Source organism: Trichosurus vulpecula, chromosome 7 (genome assembly GCF_011100635.1).
Source record: "Trichosurus vulpecula isolate mTriVul1 chromosome 7, mTriVul1.pri, whole genome shotgun sequence".
NCBI classification, from domain to species: Eukaryota; Metazoa; Chordata; class Mammalia; order Diprotodontia; family Phalangeridae; genus Trichosurus; species Trichosurus vulpecula.
Window position 1 is genome coordinate 183,293,626 of NC_050579.1, and position 25,627 is coordinate 183,319,252.

The following is a 25,627-nucleotide window of genomic DNA, read 5'->3' on the forward strand; positions in this document are numbered from 1 at the left end:
GGCTTCCTACAAAACACTTCCAATTAAGTACAACGTTCTATAGGAGATCTTTCCTTGTCCATTTTAAGTGCTGTCTTTTGTAGGCCTTTCCTGGTCCTCCAGTCTGCTAGTGTCTTCCTGTCTGTTACTTTGCATCTGCTTTGTAGATATTTTGTATATGACATACTCTCACTCTGTCTTTGCCTCTGTCTCTGTCTCTCTCTTCTATAAGCTCCTTGAAGGTAGGAACTGTTTTTGCTTTTGTCTTTATATTCACAATGCTTAGCACAGTACTTGGCACATTGTAAGCCTGTAATAAATGCTTACTGATTTCTTGCTTGATTAGATTGCCTAGGAGACCATGAGTTTACTGACTGATGTGGTTTCTGTCTACCCTCTTGGTTTCATTATTGTGGTGATCGTTTTATGTTAAACTTAACCTTAGAAAGGATGCTAGTCTGTATAGATCTGTTTCTTTTTCTATTTCTAATTTTCAGCAAGCTTTTAAAACATTTTTATTTGCTTGCCATAGCTTATTTTTATTGTTCAATTTTGGTATTGATCTTTTTGCTCTGACCAGTCTGTGGTCTCACCATATACATACGGCTAATTTGGGATAACTTGTCATTTCTTTTATATTAAATAAGCACATCCAGTCCACAATATAAACTTTTTTTGGAGGGCGAATTGTTGTTCCAAATTACTGTATTGCAAATATTATCATACAGTGAATGGTCAGGACCTTGCCATATTCTTAATAGCTTTGCATCGTTGTGTATTCTTTCTTGTGTCTTTTCATATTGTCTCTCTCTTCCCTTGTTGCTAGCTCTTTAAACTATTGTCAATGTGTCTACCATATGTCATATTGCTTTTTCTGATCTATCTTACCAACTAGGGACATAAAAATGAAATTATTATATGGCAGAATTGTGTGTGAGCCTGAAGGACCTCATACTTTGCTGTAGGTAATTCCATGAGTCTTATTGCTGTAGGTAATTCCATGAGTCTTATGATATGTAGTATATGACAAATTTTGGAAGCTCTCGGGTTTTTCTGATTTACTTTTCAGTTCTTAGAGCTCAGTTTTGGATAGGGTAAGTTGCTGAGGCATTAAATTCCTGATCATAGAGGAAGTGTTACTGTAGTGGGAAGAATGAAAGAAATTCAAGATAGAGAAAACTCGCCTCTTGGTACTCCAGTTTTCATAAATAGGATATTTTTGTTTCAGTTTTTTGTGAGCACTTTGTGAGGTCATTAGTTCTTTAAAAAATTTTTGTCTTTTTTTTCTTTCCTGTCAGATTCTTCAGAGCAGGTATCCCAGCCTGTCAGGTGCAGCTGATCATCTTTTAGATATTTATTTAAAACTTACTGGAGATAAACATCAATGTGGGAGCAACAGCTGCTATGGAAACGAGGAAGTATCTATGGATGTCTCAGAAGCCAAAGGAAATGACAAAAGTCCAAGCCTTGAAGGAAGAGAATTATCTCTGCGGTATTGAATGTGGTTTAATTAGCCAATTCCTGAACTGTTTGTCTGTCTGTCTATCTATATCTATATCTGTATTGTTGTTTTAGTGCCTTCTTGGCCAGAACCTTATAATTTACTGGGATCAGTTTATGAAATTCTGCCAATTTTTTCTTTTGTGTTATGTAGCTATATCCTTGTTGGGATATAGGGGCAGCAGCCAGATGGTAGAGTAGATAGGGTGCTGGGCCTGGAGTCAGGACGATTCATCTTGCTTAGTTCAAACCCAGCCTCAGACACTTACCAGCTGTGTGACCCTGGTAAGTCACTTTGTCTCAGTTTCCTCATCTATAAAATGAACAGGAGAAGGAATAGAAAACCTCTTCAGTATCTTTGTCAAGAAAATCCCAAATGGGGTCATGAAGAATTGGACATGACTGAAAAACAACTAAACAATTGAACAATTCCTCTTAGGGAATGCATGATAAAGATAAAAGTTTCTCTTTGTGTACTTTTTTGTTGCTATCATTAGTCCTGGATGGTCCCGGCAAAAGTTAGGCCATTGGAACCTTAAGAAACTGTCTGGGCCAGGAATTCTCAACCTGAGGTCCAGGGACAAATAAGGATTCTATAGATTTCAGGAGGTCCCTCAACTTACAGCATTTCCTTTAATGATTTAAAAACTTGTAAGAAAGGGTCCATAGGCTTCATCAGACCAAGATGCAAAAATGATTGTGTACTGCTGATCTAGTCCAACTTCCTCATTTTATGGGTCAACACAAAATCTTGTGAATTCCAAATAACTTGTCCAGGGTCATTCTGGAGTTAAGTAACAGAGTCAGTATAAATTTAGGTCTTCTCCAAATCCAGGACTCTTTGGAAAACTCCCATGTTTTTTCTCTCAGGTCATTATGCATGGTTCACCCTTTGAGGGTTGTGGGGTTGGAAGCCTATTGAACTAGAAAGGAATAAAGACACTTCTTGGTTTTGTCTCGGCGGAGAAGCTTTCCCAAGCTAAAATTGGGAGGCAAGTGATCTCTGTCAATTTTGTTTCCATTTGTGAGATTTCCTCTCTCCAAAGCTACCAGTTGCCCAGTTCCTGGCTCTCCAGATACTCCTGTTAAAAACATCTGAGCCTGTATTTGTCAAGTACTTTATATTCAAATGATCTGCTGTGGCTTCATACTTCTAAAAACACAGAACTCAAATTCTCATCCCTTTAATACTAAGTATTAGAAGAACAAGGTTATTAAATTTATACATGATAAATTTTCAATGGATGACATTCGCTCATCCTTTACTAACCTGATGAAGCAAATGACTAGGATTTTAGGCAGCATGGGGAAGCTATTTTGCAGTTACTAGTATTATTTCATAGGTCCAGCATTTAAATTACACAACACTGCTTATCCATTTGAGAGGAAAGGATCATTAATGATTCCCTCCTTCTCCCTCCCTTTAGTTGAGGACTGGGTTTTAGGAACATAGATGGAACAGTTCCTGATTATCTGGCATAATCATGAGCTGATAGATGACCCTGCTTTTAGATGCTGGGAATGTATCTGAAGGTATAGTAGCACCATATCTCGTTTCCTTGTCTACTGAAGGGAAAACTGAATAGGACCTTGCTCCCTGGTTGGGCTTATGAACTTTCTTTTTCTTCTTTCTCTTCCAAGGTCTTTCTATCAGCTTCCTGATTCCTGCTAAGTTATATACTTAAGGCCTTGAGAAGGTTTCAAGACAGCTTCCTGTTCTTTCTGCTTGCTGGGCTTTTTTTTTTTTTAATCATACATTGAGCATGTTAGATACTTTTCAAAGTTTCTGTTTTAATGGCTTGTGCAGGCTGAGTTGAATAAATAGGCAAACAGAAAGCCTTTCCACCCCCTCTGTTTTATTCTCATCATCACTGCTTACTTTCTCTATTTCTCCTCCTAGGGATTTACTGAATTGGTGTAACAGGATTTCCTACAGCTTTGACAGTTCTTCTTCATCTACATCACTCAACATTTTTCAGGAGGTAAGCTGTAATCCTCTGAAGTCTTGTTTCCTTTGTGCTACATAATTTCCATCTGTCTCTTTTCTTTCATGCATCTGTCTAAAGCTTTATCCCCCCTTGCCTCTTCTCATCTGCTGTCAAGCTTGTTCTTTTGTGCACATGGCGTCTCCTTTTACTTTTTTTTTTTTTAAAATAAATTTCTTTATTTATTTTTAGTTTACCACGCACGGTTCTACATAGTTTTGAGTTCCAGTTTTTCTCCCCTCCCTCCCCCCTCCCTCCCCAAGACGGCATGAAGTCTCATATAACTGTCATGTATAACTTCACATTGAATTAATTTATGCACTAGTCAAGTCGTGGAGAAGAATTTTGACCAATGGAATGAATCATGAGAAAGAAGAAACAGAACCAAAAAAAAAAAACAACAAAAAAAAAACCCCAAAAACAAAAACAAAAGAGAAGCAGAAAAGGCGAGCATGTAGTGTGCCTCAGTCTGTATTCAAACTTCGCAGTTCTTTGTCTCGATGAAGATAGCATTCTCCATTGTGAGTCCCCTGGAGTTGTCCTTGCCCCTTAGGTTGCTGAGAAAAGCACAGTTTGTCAAGGTTGGTCCTCACGGAATCCATATATCTGTGGCTGTGCGCAACGTTCTCCTGGCTCTGCTCCGCTCACTCAGCATTATGTCGTGTAGGTTTTTCCAGGTTGTTATGAAGTCTGCATCATCCCCATTTCTTATGGCACAATAGTATTCCATTACCTTCATGTACCACAGTTTGTTCAGCCATTCCCCAATTGATGGGCATCCCTTTGATTTCCAATTCTTGGCTACCACAAAGAGAGCCGCTATAAATATTCTTGTACATATGGGTCCTTTTCCCGCTTGCGTGATCTCTTTGGGATACAACCCTAGAAGTGGAATTGCTGGGTCAAAGGGTATGAACATTTCTATAGCCCTTTGGGCGTAGTTCCAAACCGCCCTCCAAAATGGCTGGATCAGCTCACAACTCCACCAGCAATGCAACAATGTTCCAATTTCCCCACATCCTTTCCAGCATTTATCATTCTCCTGATTTGTTATTTTAGCCAATCTGACAGGAGAGATGTGGTATCTAAGAGTTATACTCTAAGTAATTTGGGAAAGCAAGGAATAGTTTACTTATCAGATTTATGGAAAAGTAAAGAATTCATGACCCAACAAGAGATAGAGAGCATTACAAAATGCAAAATGGATAATTTTGATTATGTCAAATTGAAATGTTTTTGTACAAAAAAAGCCAATGCAACAAGAATTAGGAGGGAAGCAGAAAATTGGGAGAAAATCTTTGCAACTAGTATCTCTGATAAAGGCCTCATCTCTAAAATATACAGGGAGCTGAGCCAAATATATAGGAATACAAGCCATTCCCCAATTGAGAAATGGTCAAAGGATATGAACAGGCAGTTTTCAGAGGAAGAAATTAAAGCTATCTACAGGCATATGGAAAAATGCTCTGGATCGCTGCTGATTAGAGAAATGCAAATCCTTTTACTTTTAAAGCTAGTCAAGGGACTTAATTTCCACACAAACTAATGTTATCTTAGAGAGATTGGGGAATAAAAATGTAGCATTTTAAAAAGGGACCACTCCTGTTAAAAATGTATTAGAAGTTTAATAACCATTAAGAAAAACAAAATAGGTTTATTTTGCAATAAACCTATAAAGAGACATTAAAACAAGTGAAATAAAGTTGATGAAAAGAAAGCTAAAAAATTAATAATATGCTTTATAATAGTTATGACAGGTGACATTTATATATCACTTTTAAGGTTTACAAAGCATTTTGTATGGATCATCTCCTTGTGTCTCATAGCAACTCTGTGAGGTAGCTGCTGTCCATCATTCAACACTAATTTATTAAGCCCTTAACATTCTAGGTATTTGCTAAGTGCTGAAAATACAGAGAAAAAGTGAAAACAGTCACTACCCCTCTAGAAGCTTAAAATTCTAGTAGGGTGATATAATGTGCAGAAGTAGGCTTATACAAGATATGTACAAGGTAGATCGAAGATAAGATTCTATTACAGGTATTGATTTATTGTTTCTTAGGTTGCAGTAATAGTTCATCATAGTCATTTACTGTAATTTGTTTAGTCACCCATGTGCACTCATTTTGTTTCCTGTTCTTTCCTATGGCAGAAAGAGCTGACATAAAAATTGTTCAGGTCTATTGGTTCTTTATTTGTTTTGTCTTTTTGGGGTAGATGCTAGTAGTGGTATCAGTGGGCCACAGGGTATGTAGAGGTGAGTGACTTTTTGGGTACAGTTCCAAATTGCTTTCCAGAACAGCTAGGCTAGTTCACAGCTTGAAAAGTTCATTAATGTGTCTGTTTTTATGCTTTCCACTAATTGGCATTTTCTTTTCTGTCACCTTTGCCAGTCTAATGCATGGGAGATGAAGTCTCATAGTGATTCATTCAGTAGTGATATGGAGCATTTTTTTCATGTGCTTGTTGATAGATGAGAATGGCTTCATATCTTATCACAATTTCCCTCTTGGGGGATGGTTCTTGTATATTTCCTATAAAGTGTGCAAGTTGTTCAGCCGTTTTTCAGTTTTGTCTGACTCTTCATGGCTCTATTTAGAGTTTTCTTGGCATAGATACTGAAGTGGTTTACCATTTCCTTCTCTAGCTCATTTTACAGATGAGACTGAGGCAAACAGGGTTAAGTGACTTGCCCAGGGTAACACAGTAAGTGTCTTGAGGCCAGATTTGAGCTCAGGAAGTTGTCTTCCTGCCTCTAGCTTCAGGTTATTACCTGCTGTGCCACCTAGTTGCCCCTTGCAAGTCAGATCCTTATCAGAAACATTTGCTGCAAAGATATTTTTCCAGTTGGATTATTTTTGTTATGGAATCAAGTCCATTTTATCTCTTGTTATCTTTTCTATCCCTTATTTGGTCAAGAACTTCCGTATCTGTAGTTGTGAAAGATACCTTCTCATGCTCGTAATCTGTTTGTCATATGACCTTTTATGTCCATATTACTTATGCTCTTGGAGCTTATTATTGAATACGGTGTGAGATGTTGATTTCATCCGTATTGCTTCCCAGTTTTCCAGCAGCTTTTTGTCACATACTGAGTCCTTACCCCAGTAATTTTTGTTCTCATCTTTATTCAACACTATAAACCCTGATTAAAATTGAATATTTTTGAATAATATTCATTCTACTACTGCAGATAGAAAATTTTTACACAATTTGTAATCCTGGAGTTGCCGCAGGCACTGAGCAGTTAATTGCCACGAGTCATATAGCCAATGTGTAACATAAGTGTGGAATCTTGACTTTTACTTTATTAAAAAATAATTGATGTTAATCCATCAAGATGAAATGACTGCAGTTCTTGTTTTTCTCCCAGCTAATACCCCTTGGATACTTCTTCAGACATGATTAAATTTGGACTACAAAAAAAAAAAAATTGAACCTACCCCTAGAAGGAACTCCTCCTTTGTCCTTTCTCTCCTATGATTTGCTTGTAAATCCCTTTTTATTGTTCTAGCAGAAAGAGTTATCTCTCTTTTAAAAAAAAAAACTTTTTCATTTAACAAAAAAATTTATTTTCGCTACCTGCTTTTCTACCACCTCATCCCGCCATTGAAGAGTTACTGGCTATGCATGGTGGGGAAAAAACCAAACCCCTTCTAATGAATATGTATCATCAAACAAAACAAATTCCTACTTTGGGCCATGTCCGGAAAATATGTGTCTTGTCTACACTCTCACTTCATTGACTCTCATGTTCCTTTTTACCTGAGGCCTTTTTCAGTACAGTCTACATTCTTGAGAGCCAGCGTGATATAGTGTGTAGAAAGTTAATCTCAGAGCCAGCAAGAACCTGGGTTCAAGTTCAGACTCTGATATATAGTGGCTCTGTGTCAGTGCCAGTAAGTTTCAGTGTTTCAAGTAATTCTCCAAGACTATAACTTTCAGAGAAAGTGTTGACCTCCATTGGTAGAAGGAATTCCCTAGATCAATAAAGTCACAGTTCTTCCCTCTCTCCTATCACCCCATCTCCTAATTTTCTCATTTTTTGACCTGAGAACCTCTCTGTCCTCCCACCCAACCATTAACTTCAGTTACCTACTCTTTTTTTTTTTTAACTTGGCAACTGGTTCCTCTTCAGTCGTTCCCAAACGTGTGCAGATCTTTCTTATCTTGAAGAAATCCTTGGTTTGGCCTTATTGTTCTCTTCAATTTTGCCATACTGTTTCCAGTTCCAAAGTTATTGGAACTTTACCCTGTTGTCTCCTCCACCCAAGATAAAACATGTAGCTAAAGCAGGTATCATTATTTTTGCTTCCCCAAATGTGCTTTTCTTTCATATTTGTTCATAATCACATAATACTTTTACTTGGTGCAAGTCTGATCATCTTAATCAATGACTCCTTCAGTGGCTTCCTATTCCTTAGATGTTCTGTTTGGCATTCAAAGCCCTTCATAACCTAAGCCCCTCTTCCCTTTCCAGTCTTTTTGTACCTTACTCCCTGGCATGTACTCTAATCCAGTGACACTGGCTTCGTGGCTATACCATGATGAACAAGACACTTTATTTTTATCCTCTGGGTATTATCTCTGATTGTCTCCTAGGCCTGGAATGCTCTCCTTCCTCCACTCCAACTGCTGACCTTCCTGGCTTCCTTTAAGTCCCAATTAAAATCCTATCTCTTACTGAAAGCCTTTCCCAATCTCTCTTGATTCCAGTGCCTTCCCTCTGTTAATTATTTTCTATTTATCCTCTATATAGCTGCTCTGTATTCTTTGTATGCTGTCTTCCTTATTAGATTATAAGCTCCTTGAGGGCAGAGACAGACAGTCTTTTGCCTCTTTTTATATATTTAGCACTTAGCACGTTGCCTGGCATATAGTAGGCGCTTAATAAATGTTTATTGAATGAATGTACTTAAACTTGAAACTTTGTGGTCATCCATTATTAGTTCTTTCCTCAAGTAGTAATATCCCTTTCATCAGTTCCTCACTTTATCATTGCCACAGTCACCAAATGCATCTAGCCTCTGACCACTTCATGCTTTGACTAATGAAATAACCTGCAGCATCTTACTAATTGATATTCTCTTCTAGTCTAATCTACATACCCTTACTAGGTTAGGATGTAAAAGACATTGGTTTTTGTATGGTACTTTTTCTTTTAAAAAAAAAGAAGTCACTGTTGTTGGGGAGGGAGGGAAGTGTGCTATCCCTTTGTCATCGAGATAATGTTCAAATTCCTTACTCTAATATTCAAGACCTTCTTTTGGCTAGTCTCAAACTGTTTTCTACCTTTATGTTCTATTATTTGTTTTGTGTGAAATTTCTGTACCGTTCAGACCATTCTGTTCAGCATTTCATTAACGTGCCATTTGTATTTCATCCTTTGTGCCTTTCCTTGTGCCAGGTCAGCCCTCTAGAACACATTTTCCATGCTCTCTTCCCTCCTGATCCGAACTTAACTCACCCTTCAGATCCTATTTCATTTTTCTACCTCTTTTGTTAAGTTTTCCTTTGTCATCCTTGTCCAGAAACACTCTTTCTTAGTTGAACCTATGCCCCTATTGTCTGTACCACTTGTTTGGAAATTAGTCACATATTGTTTGGTGACATCTTCTGGATTGTTGTCTTATATCTTGTCTCACTAACTAAATGGTACCTTCTTGAGGTTAGAGAACAGATGTCTTCTATCACATTTGTTTCCCTTGCATCATGCCTCATGTTAGATGTTCAGTGCATTTTGATTGCATGACATAATGAAAAGAATCAGTTATTACTCTCAGATAAGATTGTCTCTGTTACAATTACATCCTTGGAACAGTGATAGTGGAGGACTAATTTTTATTGTTTTCACATTCATTGAGGAGTTAAAGATTTGCCTTTACCTTTGACAGGCTCTGGATTGCTTCACAGCAATGCTATCTAAGCAAACAAGCAGACTGAGGATGGCAGAGGTTATTGGGAGCAAGTTAAATATCTCCAAGAAGAAGGTGAGCCTTAAACTTTCCATTGTGATCTTTATAGAAATCAGTTCTCATGTGCAGCTGTTACATCTGGTTTGCCAAGTGTCTCTCTTGCATCATCTCTGCCTCCTGGTCCTATGTTTATATTGGGCAGTTTGGTCATTATATATCCCTCTGTTTATGTTCTTAAAAGGTACTTTGTTACTTACCAAGCATATGCCTTAGGGTCTCCTCTTGGGTTTGTATTCTTAATCTGTGTTTTAGTCAACCACTCTTACCTTAAGTATAGTTTGTGTTAGGTTTTATAATCCTGTAGAGCAGGGAATAAGGTAATTATTATATCTTCAGTGTTATGTATGTGTAATTGGGTGCTTATGAAAGTGGTGGATAATGATTATAAGAACATCCAAAGAAAAAAGCACCAACTCCACCCCCTGAGCCACCTAGAGGTTGAAATCCTGACTTCTCTGGTATTATGTCATGAGGGTCATTTGGCCAGAAGTTGTGGACCTGGTTCAAGAAAGTTGCTTGTCCCCTTTTGATGCTGTTTTCCATTGAGGTTTTGGGGCAGAGATCAGTAGTTTTGCAGGTTGTTTTGGACAGAGACACATGAAAAATGTTTTTCAAAGATCATCTTGAAATCTCCAGTTATGAAAAAGGTCTAGTTTAGAACAGTAGTCTCTAAACCCTTTTCATCCTGCATTCTATTAGCATAAAATTTTTGAGCCTACCCTACCTTTCCATATGCCCATATTTGACTGTTTATAAATTATATACATGTACTGTGGTACTAATGATTTTGCAAATTATAAAACAAACAAATCCTATTTCACAGTACTTTAAAAAGGATGAGACAAAGATCAAATTTTATTTGATCCTAGAGGCAATGCGGGGTTGGGGTGGGGCACTGGATTTCACTGAGTAGACAAGTGATGTGCCCAGAGACCTGTGCTTTAGGAAAATCATTTTGGAAGCTATGGGAAGGATGAATTGGAGAGAGGATTGTCTAGGCAGTTGAAAATGTGGCTCTGGACTTAGGTGGTGCCTGTGTGAGTGGGGACAGGAGACACGTGTAATAGACTTTATGGGGAAAGAAATTAAATGGTTGGGCTGATTAATTGTATGTACAGGGTGAGCATGAGTGAGAAGTCAAGGATGATACTGAGATTGCAAACCTCAGTGACTAGGAGGGGTGATATCCTTTATTGTAATAGCAGAGTTCAGAAGGAAGGGTATTTTTGGGAGGAGGACTGCGGGCAGGACAGGGGAAAGATAGAATTCTGTTTTGGATATTTGGTGTTCGAGCTGTGTATAGGACATCCAGTTTGAAAAGTTCAATAGGCATTTGGTGATATGGGAATAGAGCTCAGTAGGAGACCTAGGTTGGTTTTGTAGATTCCAGAATTAATCTGCATAGACTCGATAATTTAACCTATGGGAACAAGTGAGATAGAATGAGAAGAAGACAGAAGAAGGCCTAGGACACAACTTGGAGGGACACTCAAGTATGGATAAAGATCTAGCAAAGGAGACTGAATAGGAGGGGTCATAAAGGTAGGACAACAATTAAGAGACAGCACACTCACAAAAACCTAGAGAGGAAAGAGTTAGAGGAAGGTAGTTAGCAGTGCCAGATACTGTACTAGAATTCAAGAAGGATTAGGCCTCAGAAAAAGTCATTAGATTTTTCAAAGCAAGAGGATCTCCACTTACCACAACACTGCTTGAGAGAGTCACTCTCGTGGTAATAGCCTAGATATCCACAGCATAGTGACTGTGGAAATGTAAGGGAAGTTTTATCTGAAGCACAATCCATTTTCCCCATAGGCTGAGTACTTCTGTCAACTTTACAAGCCAGAGATCCGGGTAAATGAATTAGAAGTGGAGGTGGGCAGAGCTCGGCTGCTGCGGATACAGAGTCCGGCTGTCCAGGTCCAGAGGTAAAGTCGGCTCCCGTATGTAAAAGTGTCGGCTTTGGAGTGGAGGTTTTAACCATCTGTTGTCTTGGTTTTGTACAAGGCCCCCTACTTACATCTTCATTAATTGTAAGAGCTGACCTCTCTAAGTCTCTGGTTTACCGTGTGTTTTACATGTTCTCATTTTATTCTCACAGCTATTGCGTAAGATCGTTGGTGCTATTGGTAGTCAGTCATTAAGTATTTTTTAAGGACCTTATACCTGCCAGGTACCATGCAAGATATTAGGGGAACCAAGACTAAAATGAAAGGTGAAAAACGTTTCTAAATTATGAATAAATACAGATATGTACAGAGTAAACATAAGGTAATTTTTCGGGAAGGGCGAGCAGGTAAAAGGATCAGGATAGAGCTTGTGGAGAGAGGTACTTGGGGCTCATCTTGGAGTTTGCTTTTTAGGGATTCTAGGAGACAGGTGACATGTAGCTCAGTCCAGTCTTGAGGGATGGAGGGCCTGTTAGCATCATAAGCCCCATTTTGCTGGGATCCGTGTCTTTGCTTTCTGGTCCAGTGTTTTTTCCACTCCGCTATGGTTGCCTGTCTCTTACAGGAGAGCAGTAGGGGCTGGTGGGAATGTCATAGGAGGCCTGCAACCAGAAGACTTTTTCTGCAGTCCCAGCCCTGCCCTTTGTCACCACAAGACAAAGTACCTTACCTTTCTGTGCTTTCTTTATCTATAAAATTTGGATGAAAATAGCTGGCACCATCTACTTCATTGGGGAGGGGTGGTTATGTGGTTCACAGGATGGGTAACAGAGTAGTAAAGTAGTGTACAGTATAGTAAACGGGAAAGGCAAAGGAATTGCTGTTCTGCATTAGTGGAACAAACATCAAGGAGTTCTCCATACTAATGAAATCACAGGTCTGGACCAAAAAAAAATTAGTAACAGATAAATATCCTTGGTCAGTCATAATGTGCTTTTGTAATAGTTCATACTGTACTTCAGAATGTTTTTTTTTATTTTGCCTGTAGTTTGTGGTTTAGGTGAAACAAATTCAGGAAAGCAATCATTGGAGCAGGTTCATTACCAGTTATTGATAAAAGTCTGTTGCCTTGGGGCCGCTAGGTGGTTCAGTGAGTAGAGCACCGGCCCTAGAGTCAGGCGTACTGGGGTTCAAATCTGGCCTCAGACACTTGACACACTTACTAGCTGTGTGACCTTGGGCAAGTCACTTAACCCCAATTGCCCTGCCTTCCCCCCTGCAAAAAAAAAAAAGTCTGTTGCCTTGTTAGCATGGGTTGAAAATACTTTTGATGTCAAGCAGAAAATTGGGGTAGTTTTCTCTTCATTTCTTGTCCCCTTAGCAGAAGTTCTGCATTTGTGTGAAAATGACTCTTCTACTTTTTTTTTGGCTTAGATTCGACCAAAAGAGTGTAAAAATGGCAGGCATCAGAAACTAATATTCTAGGTTTCTGTCTGTTAGAACAAACCTCCGAAAAGAGCAAAGGCTTAGGTAGAATGAAAAGTCTAGGTCACAGGGGTAGGAAACCTGTTGCCTTGAGGCCACATGTGGCCTTCTGGGTTCTTGGGAGTGGTCTTTTGACTGAGTCCAAATTTTATAGAACAAATCCTTTTATTAAGGTGATTTGTTCTGTGAAGTTTGGATTCAGTCAAAGGACCACACTTGAGGACCTAGAGGGCCACATGTGGCCTTGAGGTCGAAGGTTCCCCACTCCTGGTAGGACAAGGAAAAGTAGCTGAGGCCTTCCAAAGCAATAGAACAGCTGGTAGATGATCAAGACAGAACAGCCAAGACCCTTAGGTCATCGGTGTACTAGCTTGTGAATCTAAATGTATTTTAACTACAAATCAGACTGTGAATTTAAATAGAGATGTTCAAATTGAGTTTCTGGTTAAAGAATTCAAGGGTGTCTCCCACGGTAACGTAAAAGCATCTTTCAGTTTACCTAATGTGCATTGGGTCTTCACAGATCATTGTGTTGCTTTGGGGAAAATGCTGAATTTGAGGTCAATAGATGGGTTTCCAATCCCAGCTCTCCAATTTATTAGCTCAGTAGACTTGGGCAAGTCACTTAACTTCTTGGGCCTCGGTTTTCCTCATCTGTAATAGGTTAGACTAGATGGTGACCTTTAAGGTCCCTTCCAGCTATAAATCTATGATGATCCTGTAGTCATGGCGTGAGATATGGTTGGAGTAAGTATTCTTCTTTTGTAAAAGTAGCTTGTAAAAGGCTCAGAGGTTGAGGGATTTTCCCAGTATCCATCAGCAAGTCAGTGGCAGAGCCAGCATTGGAAGCCATATAGTGACCATAAGCTTAATAACAGCTCTTGATACACTTTCTCTTGGCAAGAAGATGGAGCTCTTCTTCACAAGTTGCCCAGTCTAGACAAAATCCAGGTCCTCTAAGCTAGCCTCTGTTTTTCACCATTGCTGTCCACTTTTTCTCATCAGGGAAAAGCTCACTTTTGCTGCTACTCGTCCAGCTTCTATACTGATGGAACAGCTTGCGGTGTGTGTCAGCAAAGGGGAGTCAGTCTTGCTGGTGGGTGAGACAGGCACTGGCAAGACCTCTGCTGTCCAGTACTTGGCTCATATTACAGGTAATGAGCAAGCCTAAAAAGATTTCAGTGCTTGTGGGATGTATTTTTCGGTGATATCCACTTTTTGTGTGTTTTTTCAAGGTCATCGTTTGAGGGTTGTTAACATGAACCAACAGAGTGACACAGCAGATCTGCTTGGCGGGTTAGTGGTTTTTCTAGACATTTTTGAAATTGTTACCTTTTGTTCTGTTGCTTCATATGAGATAGAATGCAGATTTAACATTTTAAGTGTTGTTTCCCTTTCATTAAGAAGCACTAAGCAAAACTTGAAAGTAATATTCTCAAACCCACACCATCCCACCCTGAAACAGCATTAAATTCGTATGTATGAGGCCTATTAGTTTGGGACAGGACCTTGATTTGCATATTAAGAAGTAATCATAGCCTCTATTCAAAGATTACACTGTGTGAAATGGAAACTAAACAACCTTTTATTCCATATAAATCAAAACATATATGGACAAATAATCATTACAGGCAGGAAGGAATAGAGGGATAGGGACAATGAAGTGTAGACAAGAAGTAGGTTTATTGCTGCCTGCCCTAGGATTTGCTTTGGTTTTGATATTTAGTATTTCTTATGAGGTTCTTAAGGACCTTATAAGCTGTAGTCTAATTTTTACTGTTCTATAAAAACACTACATTCCTACCTTCTATATTAATTTTTTTGGCCGGCAGAGCAGCCTGGATCATGAATAGAATTTTTTTTCTGTTTTGAGTATATACTCGATGGGTAAGCTCTGTAGGTTTTTAAAATTAAATATTTGAGGCAGCTAGGTGGCACAGTGAATAGAGCACCAGCCCTGGAGTCAGGAGGACCTCAGTTCAAATTCAGCCTTAGACACTTGACACTCAACTAGCTGTGTGACTTTGGGCAAGTCACTTAACCCCAATTGCCTTCCCCCCTCAGAAAAGAGAAAATAAAGAAATATATTGTGATTTATTCCATTAACATTGGACAATTACTTAGAGAAAAACTTTTAAAGGACTACCTTATTTTTAAATGAATTCCCCCCCCCCCCTTTTAAAATCATTCTTGGTGGGGGCGGGGCTTTTCCTTTCTTTATCTTTCTCTCTTAACTGTTGGCATTACTTTGATGGAGCACTGTACGTGTGTTTAAACTCTGTTAAACTTGTAGTCTTTTGACGTTGAGGCTGTTTCTTTCATGTTTCCTTTGTGGGATTTCCTCTTTCATTCTGACTCTTTCATTACCATTCACTTGTAGTAGTTCATTTAAGTTGGTCTCCTCACTTAAAATTTTTGTTTTTTAAACTTGTCGAACGTTGGATGAGCCAGTTGGCAGAGGCGCCGGCTCTGGATATATGAAGTTTTCTAGTTTTGTCAGATGCATCCCATGTGGCTTCTAAGATGCATGGCCCTCAAGTAAAACTTTAAAATTATTTCATGTTCTTCAGGCAGATACCATTGATCTCTTAGCTTTTTATCAAACATAAAAAATAATAGATGGCCTTTGAAAGCAGATTTTGTGAATGGGGGAGACCTAAGGTCTTGGGTGTTTTATTTAACTGAATTTTATTTCATTCTTATATTCTGTGAGTTAATATAAGTCAGTGTTGTATTTGATAACTTTATAGTATTTCATTATATGGCTATTGTATTTTTTTGTTTTATTGTTAGATATTTGGATCATTTATCTTTTAGTTTGAAATATGGTCTCTGTTTTAATCTGTCTGCTGCAAGTAATAAGCAGTGATGTCTCAAGTCATTTTAAATTACTTTATCAAGAAGCAATCTTTCCACTTAATTTTTTTTATTAGGTCTTTAAATATAAATTGATCTATATGGAGTGGAGGGGAATTCTACTTTGGAATTTATAAATATTATTGTAATGAATTTTTTCCTGTAGTTTATTTTTTTTATATGAAGTGTTATTAGGTAATACCCTTAATTTTTAAATTATTTTTTTCTCTGAACTCAGTTTTCTAAAATCTCTGCATTTTCTTTCAGTTATAAACCAGTGGACCATAAACTTATATGGCTACCCTTACGAGAGGGCTTTGAAGAACTCTTTGCCCAAACATTTTCCAGGAAGCAGAATCTTACATTTTTGGGGCATATTCAGACCTGCTATAGACAGAAACGTTGGCGAGACCTACTCAAACTAATGCAACATGTACATAAGTCAGCCCTCAACAAGGAAACCAAAACCAATGATTCAGGTAAAAGAGCCAGCTGAGGCCAATAAATAAGAAGCTGTAGGGGAGGGGAGAAAATATAGCAAAAAGAATGTGATGTGAAGAAAGATGCAGTTTTCAGGTAGCATAATCAGAGCATGAAATCAGGTGCAGAGCTATTACTGTACCACAATTATTGGCACAATTCTACAGCAAATTTTTTTCTTCCACTAAAGTGCTGCAGGACCTCCTACGGTGGCTATGAGAGTGACAGAATTGAATAAAAGACATAGTATTTTTGAATAGAGGACAGTTATTTGCAACAAATTTTGTTAATGGTGGCCAAACTCAAACATGCCAAATAACTGCTTTCAGAAACTAAAGCAAGTTAGCAAGCTTGTGATTTATTTAAAACTTTGCAAGGGATTTTTTTTTGAAGGTGTAATGTGCTTTTCCTTTCTGATTTCTGGAATGGGGGTTCTTCAGCCCACTGGGGCTCAGCTATGGGCCGACTTTGGAGTCCTGGGTCATTGATTTCTTTCCTTAGCAGCTTCTTTATAATTCTTTAGGGGGAATGCTAGTTAAATTATCTACCATTTGGGAATGGTGGGTGGTAGGAGGGAAACTGGTCCAGATTAATGATTTGATCAGTTCAAGGATCTCTGGGTCTTAGAAACTCCCTCTGCTGTGCAGATCATCATTTCCTTTGTAACTTTAGACCTAGAGTATTGCCTTAGGTAACAAAACTTGATTGTGCCCGTGGTCAAACAGCTAGTCTTTCTGAATCAAACAACAGCCCCTATGTACATTAACCTGCCTCTCACCTTACAGAATTTTATATAAAAAAGTAATTCTGAAAGTTGACTTTTAGGTTGATTTTTTTGCTATTATGTTCTTACTTACCCAGAGAAACCTACTTTGCCTCAGGGAGTTAATTGGGAAGTTATTTTAATAAAGTGTTATCTTTTTTTTTTAAATTTATTTTTTATTTTTAGTTTACAACACTCAGTCCAACAAGTTTTTGAGCTCCAAATTTTCTCCCCCCCCTTCTCTTCCCCTCCTTCCACCCAAGATGGCATGTAATCTGATACAGGTTCTATATATGCCTTCACGTTAGACTTATTTGCACAACAGTCAGGTTGTAAAGAAGAATTACCAATTGAATGAATCATGAGAAAGAAGAAACAAAAGCAAAAAAGAAAAAAAAAGAGGGAATAAAAAGAACAAATAGTTTGCTTTGATCTGCATTCAGACTCTGTAATTCTTTCTCTGGATGTGGATAGCTTTTTCTATCACAAGTCTTTTGGAGCTGTCTTAGATCCTTGCATTGCTGAGAAGAGCCAAGTCTATCAAAGTTAGTCATCACAGATACCATGTCTGTAATCATGTGTAGTGTTCTTTCAGTTAATGCTCCTCTCACTCAGCATCAGATCATGTAAGTTGAAGTGTTATCTTTAAAGCTCATTTTTTATATTTATAGGTTCTTTGGATCATAGATTTAGAAATGTAAGGGAACTCACAGACTGTCTACTCCCACCCCTTCATGTATATGTTTGTGTCCAGGTCATACCTGCCCCATGTTGTGAATTAATTTTCAGATTTCTCTTTTTTTTCTTAGGATTACTGTTAAGAGAAAAGTGGGAAGCATTTGGTCTGAAACTTAACCATGCCCATCAACAAATGAAAATGACTGAAAATGCCCTACTGTTTGCATTTGTAGAGGTATTTGACTTTGGTTATATATTTCTGCAGCTTGATGGCTTGACTCTCAAATAGATTTTTGTGATCATACTTAATTGTATGATAGAAATAAGCAGAGAGAGGGAGGGAGGGAGGGAAGGAAGGAAGGGGGGGAAAGGGGGAGGGAGAGAGAGAGAGAGAGAGAGAGAGAGAGAGAGAGAGTGAGTGTTGTGTATGTGTTAAACTTGATCAAATTTCCTTAATGGAAAAGACCACCTTATAAAATAGTCATGAGCACCACTGCTGCCACAGGTTTAATGAGGGAAAGTGAATACAGACAATGGTGATCTATAAATATCAATACTGTACTTTGTGCAAGTCTGCCAGAAATAATTTTGTTCATTTTGACATTAATCTAATATTTGAGCATTTCTAGCCTCCACAGAAGGAGTGAATTGTCTACATTGGCCTAGTCCCCCTGTGTCCTCAGACATGTTTCTACCCCAAGCTATCATATATAGGAGTATCAAATGAAGAAAAAATCATAATATGTTAAAATACAATTTTGGGTTAACATTCCAAAGCATTAGTCACTATTCTGTTCTTTCTTTGTTACTTTCTATCAATATTCTCTCTCTGAAGGATGCAGAAAAGGAGGCTGTTCTCTGTTGGTTCAATGGCCTAATCACTTCAGATCTAAGTAGGACTAGAGGCATTCTTTGTTTAAACTTAATTTCTACCCTTAATCTATTTCTCTAAGAAAGGCCTCTTGTTTGCAGCCTAATCTACCCACAAACAGGAAAGTCTAGTGAGATTGTTTATTGTTTTTTAACCAAAGAAATATCATTTCTTAAAATTTCTAGAGAAACTAAAAAAGAAGAGTTTTTACATTTCCACAGTAGGATCAGCATGAAAACCGCATAGCAATTTAATAATATAACACTTTTTAAAAAAATTGTTACCTTGCTGCTAAAAGACAAACCATGAATTTGTGTTGGCTTTGACTAAACTGTAAAGCTTTTCCCCACACTGGCCCATCTTCCACTCAGCTGTCAAATTGATCTCCTAAAGTACAACTCTGACCATATCCTACCTCCTCCCCACCTTCCCATCTCCCTTCAATAAACTCCTGTGCCTCCCTGTCACCTTGAGGATCAAATAGAAGGTCTTCTGTTTGGCATCCAAAGCCCTTCGTAACCTGGCCCCTTCCAGTCTTATTAATAACACCTTACTCCACCCTCCTTCTCCTTCCTTTCCCAGTCCTTCTAATCTTTGTTTCTTCCCGATGAGCCTGACCCCAGTTTATCTCGTAGCTACCTTGCTTGTACGTGGTTGTTTGTATCTTGTCTCCATCATTAGACTGTGGCATCATTGAACGCAGGGACTGGATTTGGGGGATTAGAGATCTCTTTGTACCCCAAATGCTTAGCACAAAGTCAAGGACATAGTAGATGTTTAATAAATGCTTGTTGACTCATTAATTTTTCATTGTTTTTGGAAATGCTCCAGCAGAGATTGAATTAATGGGCTAATACCTCTTCAGAAATGTTTTAAATGATAGAAGGGTAGTTCATATCATTTGTAGACCTTTCTTGGTTTTATCTTGTTAACCGATGTTGCTATATTGATAGACTGATGCAGTTTTTATTCTGTCTCCTGCACCCTGTGTTCCTCAGTTAAGCCATGCTACACTTTATAAATTATTCTCTTTATTGTCAGAGGAGCTTGTTTTTTTTTTATCTAGCTGAAATGGATAGCTGCTATGCCAGTATCAGGCGGGGATCCAGAAAGATTTTTATAAGCTAGAACACAGGGCAAAAACAATAAGAAATTCACTAGGGATAAGTATAAGGTCTTACTTTGGGGTTCAAAAAATCAGCTTGGCAAGTCCAAAGTGAGGGTCTTTATGGTTAGACAAGAGTTATATGAAAGAGATCAGAGTATTTGAGTGGACTGCAGTTTGAATGAGTCAGCAATATGAAGTGGCTAATGTAATCTTGAACTATGTTGAGAGCTGTAACTTCCAAGAATGATAGATTACTGTACTGCGCATTAGAGGGCACAGCGTTCTGTTCTGATAGCCTCATTTTAGAAAAGACATTAGTAAGTTGTAGCATCTCCACAGGAAAGCAACAAGGATGATAAAGGGCTTTGAGATTATGCCATATGAGAACTGGTTGAAAGAACTGAGGATCTTTTTTTTTTTTTTTTTTGAGGGGGAAAGGCAGAGCAATTGAGGTTAAGAGACTTGCCCAAGGTCACACAGCTAGTAAGTGTGTCAAGTGTCTGAGGTCACATTTGAACTCAGGTCCTCCTGACTCCAGGGCTGGTGCTCTACTCACTGCATCACCTAGCCGCCCCAGAACTGAGGATCTTTAGCCTGAACAAGACCAAGGTTGGTGAGGAGGGGGCCATGTACCTGACAGGAGGATTAAAATTGCTCTGTATATTCTGAGGGACAGAGCTAGGAATAGTGCGTAGAAGTAGCAAAACAGTAAATTTAGGCTTGATGTTAAGAAAGATTTACCAACAATTAAAGCTATTTCAAAGTAGAATTGATTGCTTTGGTAGATAGTATGTTCTCCTTCATTAATAGTCTTTAAGCTAAAGGTAGACCGTCCTCACGACCACACATCATCACTGGCACTTATATATTGCCTGCTATGTGTCAGGCACTGTGCCAGGGCTTTATAAATATTGTCTCATTTGATCTTTACAACTACTTTGGGAGGGAGGTGCTAACTGGTTACCATTTTACAATTGAGGAAAATAAGGCAAACAGTTTAAGTGACTTGCCCACAGTCATAAAGCTAAGTGTCTGAGGTCGGATTTGAACTCAGGTCTTCCTCACTCCAGGGCCAGCATCCATCCTCACTGTGTCATCTAGCTGCATGTAGGCACTTGGGTCACCTGGTAGGCAATGGAAACCAAGGAAATACAGTAGACTTTCGTATCTCTAGGTTTGTTAGTGAGAACAATGATGGTGGCTGCTGTGTTTCTTAATTAGTTGCAATAGGCTCATAACCTTTTTATGTCTTTGTATTTTAGGGTACTCTGGCACAGGCAGTAAAGAAAGGAGAATGGATTTTGCTGGATGAGATTAACCTGGCAGCCCCAGAAACATTGGAATGCCTCAGTGGTTTGCTGGAGGGATGCTCTGGCTCACTGGTTTTGATGGATCGAGGAGACACAGGTAACATGTGTCTAGTGCCTTTATATGCTGCCTGGCTTGTTGGTTACTAAAGAGAATGAGTCTTATGGTCACAGATGCAAGATGAGGCTTCATCCATTGAATGAATTTTAGTTGACTGCCTGGTGGTTATATAGCCATTTTTGCTATATCCTCTCTGTGGTAAATAGCTACCTTAAAGAATCAATTTCTCTCTCTGGCACTCAAATGAGGGAATTGGGTTATATTGTCTATAGGCCCCTCTTTGGTTCTGCATCCTGTGCTTCTGTGATGCTTCATTGAACAATTATTGGAGTCTTTGACATAGGATTCCTGCCCACAAAAAGGAGATAACAGGTGGACATCTGAAAAGTTAAATGCTAAAAGAATGAATAATGTTATCAGGTGCAATAGTAATTTATTCAGTGCTTTTTGTAATTAATTATGGGCACTGAGTTGGAGGTGCCAAAGGCAGTATTTGAATGGGTACCAGATGAGGGCTATGGGCAATAATTGTTTTGGTAGCTGAGAGGAAACAGATTCTCACTGTGGCCAGGCCTAGGCCAGGCTGAGAGTAAAGAAGTGTTCAGGTGGGACTGGAAAATGCTTGGAACTGAGTGACATTGACATAGTGGCCATATGTTCCACTCCAAACTGGTTAAATTTGTCATGAGGACTGACACATGCTTCCTTTTCCCGTCTCAGAACCACTCACACGACACCCTGACTTCCGTCTATTTGCCTGCATGAATCCAGCTACTGATGTGGGGAAAAAAAACCTGCCTCAGGGAATAAGAAACAGGTAGGGAATGTTGCCTGACTGCAGCCAAGGATACTTTTAGAAACAAACTGCTTTTCAGAAGCCAAACTGCGGGTTTGGCTAGGTTTAGATCCCACGTAAAGACACTTACTAGTCACTTAGCCTTGCTGTGCCTCAGTTCTCCTTATTTATAAAATGAGGGGGCTGTTTTCTGCTTCTAAGGTGCCTTCTAGCCCTGAATCTATGATCTTATGAAAGGCAGAAAGTTGCCTACATTGTCAGCCAGTAGTCACTGTGCTTACTGCTTTTATGTAACTATTTATTTGTTTCCAGGAAAAATTCATTTCTGGATACATATTGCCACAGAAGATTATTGTGGAGATGGCTGGTTTCTAATTTTGAATGTTTTAACCTTCTGTAAAGTACTTGAGATTTTTATAAACCCGCATGTGCGTATGCACGCGCACACATATACAGACTTGTTTTTTAAAACCACTTTCTACTCTCTGTTCGATTCAAATGATCATGTTTCTCCCCACTTTCAAATTTCAAAATTTTCACATTTCTTTTTATTTTTTTGAAGGGGGGAAGGCAGGGCAATTAGGGTTAAGTGACTTGCCCAAAGTCACACAGCTAATAAGTGTGTCAGGTGTCTGGACCCGGCTTTGAATTCAGGTCCTCCTGACTCCAGGGCCGGTGCTCTACTCACTGCATCACCTAGCTGCTCCATAAATTTTCACATGTCAAAACACAGAGGAGGTTAAATTTCCTTTGATTCAAGTAGATGAATATGTATATGTTCCTGTCTTTTGCTCATCTTCTGTGTCCTGCTGCTGTTAGCTTTTGGAGGTCTTTATGATTAGGGAAATAGAGTATTAAATAGACTTCTTCCTTGCTCTGTATGATTTATCTAATATTTCCTGTCATAACAATTGGCTTACTCAAAGTAGTACCTGGGCTAGAGAGGACAGTAGTCCTATTTGGTTTTGATAGAGGCCATGCATGCTTTGTAAATTTAGGCTGTTGATCTATCTACAGGAGACCTTTTAAGTCCTTAGTAAGTTTCCCAGTAGAATGTTAACAGTGTGCAAACTTTTTTCTTGCAAAGCACGATTTAGAGATAAATTTCAAAACATTTTATTGTTTTGGATGACAATATGACGTCTATTTAATTAGTGCAATTACTAACATCTTGTTCACTAAAGAGAGAGATCTAGTAGTACCAAATCTCAAATAAAACCATAGACCAGTAATTCTCAACGTAATTTGGTATTGGTTTAGAAACAGACGTATCGGGGAAACAGCTTTGGTACACAACATACAGAGTCAGACACAGTAACCTAGTATTTGATTACCCAGGAGTTTCCATCATTGTGGTTAAAAACTCACTATTCTACAGAAACTGTTAGGAAAACTGGAAAATATTCTGGCAGAAGGTAAGTCTAGACCAACATCTCACATCCTGTGCCAAGATAAACTCCAAATGGATACATGACTTAGACATAAAGGATAACATCATTAATAAATTTGTGGAGCAGGGAAGAAATTACCTTTCAGATCTATGGATAAGGGAAGAGTTCATGACAAACTAGATAGTTAGGATCACTGAAGGTAGACAGTTTTGATTGTATAATGTTAAATTTTTTTTTGCAAAAACAAAATTGATGCAGCTAAAATGAGAAGAAAAGCAGGTAAATGGGGAAAAAAGATCTTTTCTATAAGTTTCTCTGATAAAAATCTAAGATAAACTAATTTAGATTTATAAGAATAAGTGGAAGCTGGGAGAAAGTGGATTTTCGTGGACTGAAAAAATAAAATATTTAGATTAAAAAATCTTTTTTTTAATAGCATTAGTATTACATGGGTCTCAGGTGGATTTTATATAATTTTCATGTGTAAAATCGGAGGTATTTGAAAGGGAAAAAATAGTTGCACAGTCTGAAAAATAACTGCAGTAATAAGTGATGCCTGCAGCTTTAGCCAAGTCACATTTTGGAAGGAAGTATAGCCTCTATTCGAACTTAATATAGTGTGCTTTCTAAGTAAAAAATGAATAAAAATGTTTTTTTTTCTTTGAAAAGTTAGTGATTTCTTCTCTTTTAGTAGCAAATAGATTTTACAAAAAACAATTTTGGAAAGGTCTTATCTCATGCCTTATTCTAAATAAATAATAATCTTTAATTTGTTTTCTAGGTTAACTGAACTTTATGTGGAAGAATTGGAGAGTAAAGAAGATTTACAAATTCTTATTGTAGATTATCTGAAAGGATTGAATGTAAACAAAAATATAGTTCAAGGAATTATCAAGTAGGTTCTAGTGTGACTAGAAATACTTTTTCTAAAAGAAAATTACATACTCATTATACAGTACACTTGACTTTTAATCTCAGAAGATTATTGGAGGGAGAGCTGTTGTTTAATTTTGAATATTTTAACCTTTTGTAAAGTACTTGGGATTTTTGTAAGCCAGTATGCACATGTGCCTATGTGCATACACACATGTTCATGGGTATGCATAAACAATTATTAGTTATAATTGTGGTTTGAGTCTAGATCTCTCCAAATAAGTTCCGGCCTTTTTTGTTTACAGTTTGACTGATAGGATTGGCTGTGGTATAGAGGCATGTTTTATTATAGTAAGCACATTAAGAATTGACTTGAGGGTATTTCCAGAGGACCACATAGTTGTGCTGTCAGTGTTTTAATCAGATCTTTTTTTTCCCCCAAATTTCGAGTTTGTCGCTGTGTGTTCATGTGAACATAAGCTTTTCCTGAAACAGCGCCCCCTTCAGTTAGCATTCCTCATGAAATTGAATTGTTTACATGGTCTTTTCTACCATGCTGAATATTTGCTTCTGGAGGGCAGGGTGTTTGTTTCATTTTTGTGTCCAGCATTTAGTACCTAATTTTTTTTTTTGGATCATACTTTTGGATTTCATAGTATAGGGAATTCCCAGTGAGGAAATTAGCTCTACCAATATAAATTTGGCACCTTCTCGAGAGAAGTTTGAGAGAATTGACCAAAGCACTGAGATGTTGTGTGACTTGCTTAGGATCACACAGCCACTGTGTTTCAGAGGTGGGACCTGAATTCAGATCTTTCTGATTCCAAGATACCTCTTTGTCCCTATACTATGTGCTGCCTCCTACATCTTGTGCATAGTAAGAACTTCTGTTTGCTGGATTGAATGTGTGTAGTGGTAGAAGTATGATGTGATTGTGAGGTCTGGGTCCTGTCCTTGATTGTTACTGACTAGTGCTGGGACATGAAGTCTTTAACTTTTCCTTGCCTCTTATCTCTAAAAGACCAGATAAAAGTTCAAGGGTAGTGGTAGTGGTGGTGGTGGTGGTGGTGGTGGTAGTAGCAGTCAGTACTACTAGTATTAAATACCAGTAGTATTAAGAATAACAGTTGTGGTATTTTAAAAAATATTTACTATTTTGATAGTACTATTTAATGGCTAGCAGACATAGTGGTACATGCCCTAGGTGGAAATTGTATTTAAGTACAGAAAAATATATATTAGTGCAATAGCTTTTTGTTTAGAAACTGAAGGGCTAGCATAATAATAACAACTTTTTAAACCCTTCTTTGTAGCTTCTACATAGCTGTGCGGAAGGAGTCTATGAATAAATTGGTGGATGGGACAGGCCACAGACCTCATTACAGCCTTCGCACCCTCTGCAGAGCACTGAGATTTGCTGCTTCCAATCCTTGTCACAACATCCAGCGCTCCCTCTATGAGGTGAGATGAGCTTTTACCTACTGCCTATCTTTGTGAAAGAGAAGTAGTTGTGAAACTCATTTAGGGAGTCAAGTAGGAAGAGTGTTTTTTTTTAAATTTTTAAAAATTTTTTTAAAAATTATATTTTTTAAAATTATAAATTAAATTATATAACATAACAGTTATTCAC

At 38.2% G+C, this 25,627-nt stretch overlaps 1 protein-coding gene across 1 annotated transcript in view; it reads left to right on the forward strand.

Moving 5' to 3' along the window:
* The window catches only part of MDN1 (midasin AAA ATPase 1), a 190,499-nt gene that overhangs the window by 40,367 nt on the left and 124,505 nt on the right, over positions 1-25,627 (forward strand). Inside the window, exons 10-21 of the mRNA XM_036767059.1 lie at positions 1,278-1,471; positions 3,380-3,461; positions 9,359-9,454; positions 11,255-11,367; positions 13,819-13,967; positions 14,049-14,109; positions 15,937-16,148; positions 17,722-17,825; positions 20,832-20,976; positions 21,658-21,754; positions 23,906-24,019; positions 25,311-25,458. Of these exons, the coding sequence (XP_036622954.1) occupies positions 1,278-1,471; positions 3,380-3,461; positions 9,359-9,454; positions 11,255-11,367; positions 13,819-13,967; positions 14,049-14,109; positions 15,937-16,148; positions 17,722-17,825; positions 20,832-20,976; positions 21,658-21,754; positions 23,906-24,019; positions 25,311-25,458 (1,515 nt within the window). The remainder of the gene's footprint in view (positions 1-1,277; positions 1,472-3,379; positions 3,462-9,358; positions 9,455-11,254; positions 11,368-13,818; positions 13,968-14,048; positions 14,110-15,936; positions 16,149-17,721; positions 17,826-20,831; positions 20,977-21,657; positions 21,755-23,905; positions 24,020-25,310; positions 25,459-25,627) is intronic.